The sequence below is a fragment of the Cottoperca gobio genome, chromosome 10 (genome assembly GCF_900634415.1).
Source record: "Cottoperca gobio chromosome 10, fCotGob3.1, whole genome shotgun sequence".
In the NCBI taxonomy this organism is placed as follows: domain Eukaryota; kingdom Metazoa; phylum Chordata; class Actinopteri; order Perciformes; family Bovichtidae; genus Cottoperca; species Cottoperca gobio.
The window spans coordinates 9,819,582-9,828,586 of NC_041364.1; the positions used below are offsets into that span (position 1 = coordinate 9,819,582).

The 9,005-nt window shown below is 41.7% G+C and overlaps 1 protein-coding gene across 1 annotated transcript; it reads left to right on the plus strand.

Annotated features, from left to right (window-relative positions):
• The first annotated feature begins 869 nt into the window (after positions 1-869).
• On the plus strand, positions 870-7,215 carry foxo4 (forkhead box O4). Its single transcript, XM_029442015.1, is given in 4 exon segments — positions 870-2,944; positions 3,602-4,407; positions 4,409-5,177; positions 6,047-7,215. Coding segments are annotated over 3 exon segments (1,986 nt in total). The 5' UTR covers positions 870-2,503; the 3' UTR covers positions 5,148-5,177; positions 6,047-7,215.
• The last annotated feature ends 1,790 nt before the right edge of the window (positions 7,216-9,005 follow it).

The window sequence follows — 9,005 nt, forward strand, 5'->3', positions numbered from 1 at the left end:
AATAATATAATATTCTATAATAATATAACACTGAAAGAATCCATTCTGCATAATGAATACTTTCAATTTTGATACTTTGAGTAAATGTTGCTGATATTACTTTTGTGATTTCACTTAAATAACATTTTGAATTCAGGACTTGTAGTAATGGAAGATTTTTAGATTGTTAGTATTTCTTCCTTTACTTAAGTAACGGATTCCTCCCCTGCTTTCATTAAACCAAAGAATGAAATTATATTTAAACATTTACAGTCACATCAAAAAAGACACAATGCACACAGACAGACATGACTGATTGCAAAGCTATAAACTATGTTGCCTATTTTGATTTAAAGGTGAGATAACAATGTGAAAACAACTAAGGCATTACTTACTGATCTTGTCACTTTGTCTTCTAGAGCCCTGTGTCAAAAATGTTTAGTAGTAGTAGTTTATTAATGTTTATTATTTTTACTTTAGATCTTGCTAAAAATGATACATATTTCTTTAAAAAAAAGTCAGGCTTCATCAAATTGCCATACATAAAAAAACAGGTTATATCCCTGCCCAGGAGTAAGTGATTGGTTTCTGGGTTAATCCTAATGAAATGTATTTATTGTCTGAATTCAGTGTGCATACTATAAATGCTTCTTTTGTAGTTTAATTTGTTGTAGTCTATAAGTATCAGTACTCTAATTACCGGTAATAGTATAGCTGACATAAGTGTACCTGGGACTTAGCACACTTCCATAAACTGTTACATAATGCAGCATTACAGCAGGTACATGTTGCCTCACTCAGCTGCTGTTTACGCCTGTGCTGCTGTCACATGTTTGACTCTGTTTCCCAGAAATCCACTCCGCGCAGGCGCAGAACGCGTTGCCTGACAGTGGTAAACAGACGTCAGAAGGGAGTCTTCGCCTCGAGTCAAAACAAAACAAAACAAAACAAGTCAAAAAGATACTGAAGGAGTGAATATTTGGACAGCCACGACGAAAGGAAGTTTTACAAAAGTCATCGCGGATTAAAAACGGCTACTTGGTGGAAGTTATCGGGGTCTTTTCACGGACTTTTTCACGGATTGTAAACTCTGGAGTAGCAGGAGCTTAACCAGCTAACGTTACGGTGGCTATCGTGCTGTTTTCAAAGTGCGGCGGGTGGGAGCCGACAGACCTCCGAGGCAACACAACTTTAACCAACACCCGGGAATCTGCTTTGTAGTTCGTTCACCGAGACCGTGTGGTGAAGATCGGCCGAGCTCCGGGCCTCGGTAGAGAGGCTTTTATAACCGCTTCTTCGAGCATCGTGTGCCGCGGCAGGAGTGTGGAGAGAAACATGGCAGATGGTGACATGCGCCTGGCCGCAATGTGGCGGATCGTGCAGACCTGATGCACGGACTTTACTCACTTACCTTTCTCTCAGCTTCCCACTTTTATTAACTTTAAAAAACACAATTAGTCAGTTAGCTAATCCCGCTCTCCCACACCGTTTTGCCTCGCTCTATATTTCTCTGTTTGTTTAGTCACAGCGGCTTTTACATACAGGCCGAAGAGCTGGCGGCCAGAGTCTCTGCTGCTTTTACACTTTTTTTTGGCAGTTGGCTAACAGAACTGTTGCTAGGATATTCAGCCGTTATATGCTCGTGCACCTAACTTTGATTTAACCGGACTGGTTTGTGACTGTTTGGGTTATTTATTTATTTTAAAGTTTGTGTGGATGTTTCTTTGGCTTATGGAGAGCCCAGACATCACGTTGTTTACAAGTGGAGACGGACAGAGGCTCTCCTGAGAAGATCCTTTGTAATCCCTGTTTGTAGTCTTCATAGCTTTACAGTTTAAAAAAAACTCCCTGGCTTGAATGAGACAGTTTAAATATAAATTGACACATTTGGTACGAAATAATCCTTTATTTTTGATTTATTCCTAAAATATTAAGTTTTTAACTATATAGATACATATACATACATTCCTTGTATGTATGTACGTATGTGTGTGTGTATGTATATATATATAAATATATATCATTTTTTTAAACAACATTTACCCTTGGATAAATATTTAAATTGAGTGTTTATTAACAGGAATGGCATTATTTTGTATCCATATATCTTTAAAATTTTGGTGTTAATTTTTCCGAAACCTCTGTAGATCCAGATGTTTTGGTGCTGATTGCCACTCTGCCACTTTTGTTTTTATTTCATTCAAACAAAGGGACTCTCATCACAGCCCTCCTTCATTCTATATAAATCGGAAGGTTTATGATAGTTACTATTAAAGAGATTATTTGGGTTCCCTAATCTCCAATCTGAGGATTAACCGAGGCTATTGGTGTGTAGAGATTATTACGTCTCCTCTCCAGGCCCCTCTGTTTACACCCCCGCAGTGGCTGAAGCATATTGTTTTTGTCTCAGGGACTGTTTTTTTTTTAACGCATCATCCACTTAAAGTTTCCTTTAACTTTTATAGTTAAATGTTTTGAGTAGTCCATTTTTTTTTTTGATTGAGTGGAAATTCACAGCACCGCCATGGAGGAGTCGGTGCTCCCGATTGACCCAGATTTCGAGCCGCAGAGCAGACCCCGCTCTTGCACGTGGCCGCTCCCGAGACCCGACATCTCGGCTGTCAAACCGGAGGGGGCCGATGGCTCCGAGTCCGCTGCCGGGACCCCGCCCGCCGACGAGGACAAACCAGAGCCCCAGCAAATCACATCCGAGCCCGAGAAGGCTGCGGCTGCGGCGGCCGAGGGAGGGGCCGCGGCCGGCGTGGGCGGAGCCGGCGCGACGCCCCGCAAAGGATCATCCAGGCGCAACGCGTGGGGGAACCAGAGCTACGCAGATCTGATCAGCCAGGCCATCGAGGCCTCACCTGAGAAGAGGCTGACCCTGGCACAGATCTACGAGTGGATGGTGAAGACAGTGCCTTACTTCAGAGACAAAGGAGACAGCAACAGCTCAGCTGGCTGGAAGGTGAGTGTGTGGGAGGTGTTCATGTTTACTGCATCACTTTACAAGGTGGACTACAAGGCTTTACGTGCCATAAGTCATATATTTATAGCTTTCATGTTGCATCATGGAAACACTGGTATGCAGATAACCATCATATTCTTTGGGCTGGACAATATGGAAAAAAAGTACAGCAACCAGAGCAACATATCATGACATATCCCAGAATCAAAGTATATCACAATATTATTTTTGGGATATACTTTTCCTCCTTAAATAGCTTCCTTGAATATCAAAGTATCTAACTTTTTTTAAAGGTATTTCTTTGATGTTCTTCATATTTGACTTAATGATGATGAGCCATCTTACTGTTACTCTTACTGTACCAGTACTTTCAATGTCTTAAATTGTCTTATTTTTTGTTTGTAGTAATGTCTTTTTTGTCCGCCATAGCAATATGCAGTAAGCAATTAAAAATATAATTTTAGTATAATTTATTTCCCGGTGTACCATGTTTTAGATTCAATAGGGTAATTTAAACTTTGGCAGTACCAAAGCATGTTTACTATAGTGATTCATCTTATATTCAACATATTCAATGTTTGATCTAAGGAAGCCCATTCTTAATCTGCAAAACCTACATTTTTCATAATTTCCTGTCCTCTTTCTCTCTGTTTTTAGAATTCAATTCGCCACAATTTATCACTCCACAACAAGTTCTTGAGGGTACACAATGAATCGACAGGCAAGAGCTCCTGGTGGATGCTCAACCCAGAAGGAGGGAAAACCGGGAAAGCTCCTCGCCGCCGGGCGGCCTCCATGGACAACAGCAGCAAACTGCTGAAGAGCCGCATGAGGGCCAAGCAGACCAAGAAGCAGGCGGGAGCCGCCGGCCTGGGGGGAGCTGGAGGGTCGCTGCAGGGCGACGGGAGCACGGGTTCAGCAGGCGCTGACAGCCCTAACTCATCCCAGCAGTTTCCCAAATGGGGGGTAAACAGCAGCAGCCCCTCGTCCCGCGGGAGCCTGGACGACGCTGACATGTGGACTACCTTCCGCCCACGCACAAGCTCCAACGCCAGCACCTTGAGCGGACGTCTGTCCCCCATCGCTCCTGGACAGGAGGACGATGATAACCTGCCAGAGGACGGACTTCTGGGAAGATACAGTGCCAGCAGCTTGACTCCCACCCTCACAGAGACCCTCATGGAGGAGCTTGATCTGATCGACGGCCTCACATTGATGACCGGGCAGCAGGGAGGGGCCAGTCCCAGCACAGCACCACCAGCACCTCCCACTCCACTGCCCTCCGCCTCCACCCTACTGCCCCGCGGCTCCAGCTTCTCCTCCTTCCATCAGCTGCAGCAGTCCAGCCTCCCACAGTCCGCCGCTCACAGCGGGACTCAGGCGTCCGTCTCTCAGTGTGGTAGCAAAGAGCCGTCAACCTTCAGCAACTCCCTCTTCAACCCCATGTCCAACTCCGGCTCTCGTGGGTGGCCATTACACCACCCACGTGCCTTCCAGCCTGGAGGCGCTACTTACCTCCGACTCCCCGCCTCCCAGTGACGTCATGATGACCCAGGTGGATCCCCTCATGCCCAGTCCTGGAGGCGTGGCTGTGATGGGCCTGAGCACATCTGTGGTGGGCTTGAGATCCAAACCCAACCAGCTGCTGTTGGGGAAAGGGCTTGAGCCGAAAACGGTGGCCCCCATGGCGCTGCAGATGCAGCAGCGACACCTTCACCACCAGCAGCAGCAGCAGCAGCAGCAGCAGCAACAACAACAACAACAACAACAACAACAACAACAACAACACCACCAGCAGCAGCACCAGCATCACTCTCAGATGGGGTTGGGGATGATCCTCTCAGGTATTTCTCAGGACCCATCACAGCTCTCTGCCCTCAAAGCCCAGCACGCCGCGGTGCCAGCGGTGGGCTCTCATCACATAGGGCCCATCGCCTCGGCCAACCCCGGCGTGAGCCTGCTGGGGATGAGTCAGTTCGGAGCTCCGTCCTGCTTCCCGACCGGTCAGGACCGACTGCCCACAGACTTGGACATTGACATGTTCACCGAAAACCTGGATTGTGACGTGGACTACATCATCAACAGTGACCTCATGGACGGAGACGTCATCGACTTCAACTTTGACCCCATACTGCCTGGAGGCCAAGGCTACGCCGGCCCGGCCTCCACACAGGGCTCCGCTCACAGCTGGGTGCCCAGCTAGTTCCTCAGCTGAACACACAGAGTCAGACAGGTACATTGATCGCTCTTCTTATACTACTCAATACCACCAGGGTGCAACTATCAGTTATTTCAATTATTGATTTAATGTTTTTTCATAAATTGTTTAGTCGATAAACAAGTTTTGTTTCTTGTTTAGGGCTGCAACTAACGATTATTTTGAATATCGATTAATCTGCCAATTATTTTCTGGATTAATCAATGTATGGTTTGGTTTGTGAAATTTTAGAAAATATTTTTGCATGAAAAATTTGATCAATTGATTATCAAAGTAGTTGCCGATTATTCTTCTGTCGATGGACTAATTGATTTGTCGACTAGTTATTGCAGCTCGAGATATATATTACATTTACAATGATATAAAACTCAAGAAGCTGGAACCAGAATTCTTTTTTGGCATTTTGTCTTGATAAACGACGGAGTAGTTGATCGAAATACATTTTATTTTTAACAACTTTGATAATCAATTATTGTTCAAGTCATTTATTAAAGGAAAAAACGCTGAACATTTGCAATTTTCAGCTTCTCAAATGTGAGAATGTGCTTGTTTTCTCTGTTCATAGCGCTGTAAATTGAATATATCTGGGCATTGGACTGTTTTTTGTTTTTTTTGGACAAAACAAGAAATTATGAGCATTTTATAGACTAAAGAATGTATCTGTTTAGAAAATGATGGTTAGTTGCAGCCCTAAAGCGATTCTTACAGGTCATGTTTTCATTTGATTATCAAAATAGTTGCTTATTAGCTTTCTACGATTAATTGTGTACAAACCATGAACAGCACTACACATGGATTTGATTCACAGTGAGCGATCGATATGAATTTTAGGACATCATGTATATTATCAACACGAATGACCATTTTATGATTTTGTCTTGCAGGAAATGATCTCCAATCAAGGTAACCTCAAACAACAAGACGACCGGTGCATTCCTCCTCCCTGCTGGCTGAAGATACTATTTTTCAAATAAGATGCTTCTCAGACTTTAGAGACAGAACCTCACCCATGTCATGTGCCAAGACATGCGAAGGACGGGGAGGAGCTTCATGCTACTATGCACAATATTTCTCCCTTTCTTCTAACCCGAACTGATGTTTTTTTAAAAGACGTGTGACATGGTGTTTTTAAGAGTGAAAAGACAAATCATTAACTCCCCTCTGCTGGGAGTTTATATTTCAGTTATGTTATGCCAGAATAGCTTTAGGGTGGATACGGTACTTGATGGCTTTGGTATTGAAGACTCAACGGACTGTGCGTTTTTTTTTTTTGGAGAAATGGCCAGTTTTCCATACTACACTAGCATGAATTGCCAGACCAAATGCCGCGAAAAAGTTGCATCACAGGATTGTGTTTTGAACAGGAGGAAGATAAAAGACTGGACGACTGGAGGTATAAAATGTTTGATTCAACATCTCGCCCAATTGTAAACTACGATTATATTTACGGTTTAAATTTTTACTTTAGAGAAAGAAAAGATAATGCATTTGTTTTTCTCTAAAGAAATTTAGTGATTCAACAGTTAAGAGGGTCTGTATTTGCAGTTTGGCAATTTTGACTTCAAACCAGTGTGTTATGGTAGATGTCAGTTAGAGGGTCTTTTTTATTTTTTATCCCTGATGTGCAGTTAAACTAACAAAATGAAGAAATGTGATTTTTTTTTTTTGAATTTATACAAGGGGCATTCAAGGGTAAATTTATTTGCCAACAAGTGATTGGTTGGCCAAGTATTACATTGTTTCAGACAGCAGTATGCCTCCACTGTCAAACGACTACTTGATTATTTCTTCCTTTTCGTTTTCATCGAGCCTGTGCATTTTCAAAGCACTTAGGTTTCCTGCGACACAGGAACCCCAAACTAGGAGACACATTAGGTTATACCATTTCATGAAAAGTGTTTAAATCACGTGTAAATCATGTTGCACATGTACACAATGACACGCTATGCAGATTTATCAGGGGAACTAAATGAAATCTTGAAGGAAATTTAAAAAATCACTTCTTGAAGGGTTTTGTTATTTGACAATGTTCCTGATATGTGAGGGGGGGGGGGTGCGTGGGTGCTTCATGTCAGAATATGCTCTCACACTTTATATTCAGTTCAAGAAAATTAATTCTCAGTGTGAGAAGTAAAAAAAAAAAAAAAGAATATATTTGATTATAGTTTTAATATACAATTTAGATGGAGGTAATAAATGAGATATTAATACATATGAATATATTACTAATGACAAGTGATGTTTTTTTTTTTACATTGGAGGACTCATTCTCAGATAATTTTTAACGGTAATTTTCTATACTTTTATTTTTGTAAAGGATGAGATGCATGTAGATTTTTTTACATAACCAAAGGAACACTAATATTTGCATTTGCATGGCATATAGGGAGCGCTTGGGCCTGACACAGTATCTTGTGTACATACGCTTAGCAAAAGATGCTTGGAACATGAAATGACTTTCAGAGTAGGTGTGAGGCAAAGTGCATCAATACTTGACCATTTTGACAAAAATTCCCAATGATCTGCCTCATTATTTTCTGCATTAATTGTGAATACAAGTTTTAGAAAATCTGCGCTGAAACTTTGCATGACGAAAAGAAAAATCTTTTATCGCCCCACTTTTCAACATGCCGCCGAATTCTCATCTCAAAAAGAGACTAATACAACCGATACCTCTCAGGGTCGCTCAGACGAAAGACAGGAAAACAACTCTGCACAGACGTAATCGGATCACGAGACAATAACTTTTTTTCTCACATTTTCTCTGGACTGGAAACCAACGCCTTTGTTTCGTTTTCCTGGAGGAGTTTCTGTCTTAAAAAGAGTTTAACTCAAATTTGACTTCCCTTTTTTTATTTAGAGAAATGTATTCTTGCTCTCCAGCCATGTATATCAGTACTAGCCTATCCCTTGGGTTTCATTTTTCATTTTTTTGACTGCCAATATTTAAAACACTATAGCATGACTTTACTCTGTAGCAAGATGGACTTTATTTTGTCATCTTCCCCCGTACATTTTGTGTTTGTATTTAATTAATTTTGTTCATAACCGTCAACGTTTTGTGATCAGAAATAACATCCCTGCAGCTTAAACTCTTAATATTCATCCTCTGATTCCTCTGATTTGTACAAAGCACTCTTTTTTTTGTTCCACAATTTTCTTTTTTACATTTTGAATGGTGCTAGATGTCATTTGTGACGTATCATGCAGTACGCCATGATGCAATGGGTGCATATCAGGGCCTTTTGAATTTTCTGTATACAGCTCAAGGATCTGGATTAGGTGTTATGTTAGAAGTTAGCACACGATCAACAGTCCTTCCCCTTCCTTTTGTTTTTATGTTTTTATATCACCCCCCCCCGAACTGGTCGTTAAATAGATCTGGAAACAGAAGACCAGTTTGTTCAAACTGCATGATTTTCTTGTTATTTTAATTCATAACATGCAATCATTTTTAGAAGGTTGTATATGCAACAACTCCCACAGTTTTTTTTAAACTAATGTCCAGGTGTTGGAAATGTTAACAGTCGCGAGGACAGACTGCAGCATGTAAAAGGAGCGGTGGTTGGTTTGATGTCTCTAGTTTGCTGTTGCCTCGTTTAAAAGAAAAGGGCAGGTGTGGTGTTATAACTTCCCTTGTATCCCCCCTCTATGTAATAATTATCTACATATTTTGTTCTTCAGTTTTCTTTAAGTAGAAGTTAGTCCCTTTGTTTGTTTTGACATTTAAAATTGCCCCATTTATTTCAGTATTTTGGTATTCGGCAAAGGTTTTCTTCCATAGGGGGAGGGTGGGGTGGAGAGGGAATGATGAGTTGTGCATAAGCCAATTATGTTTATGAT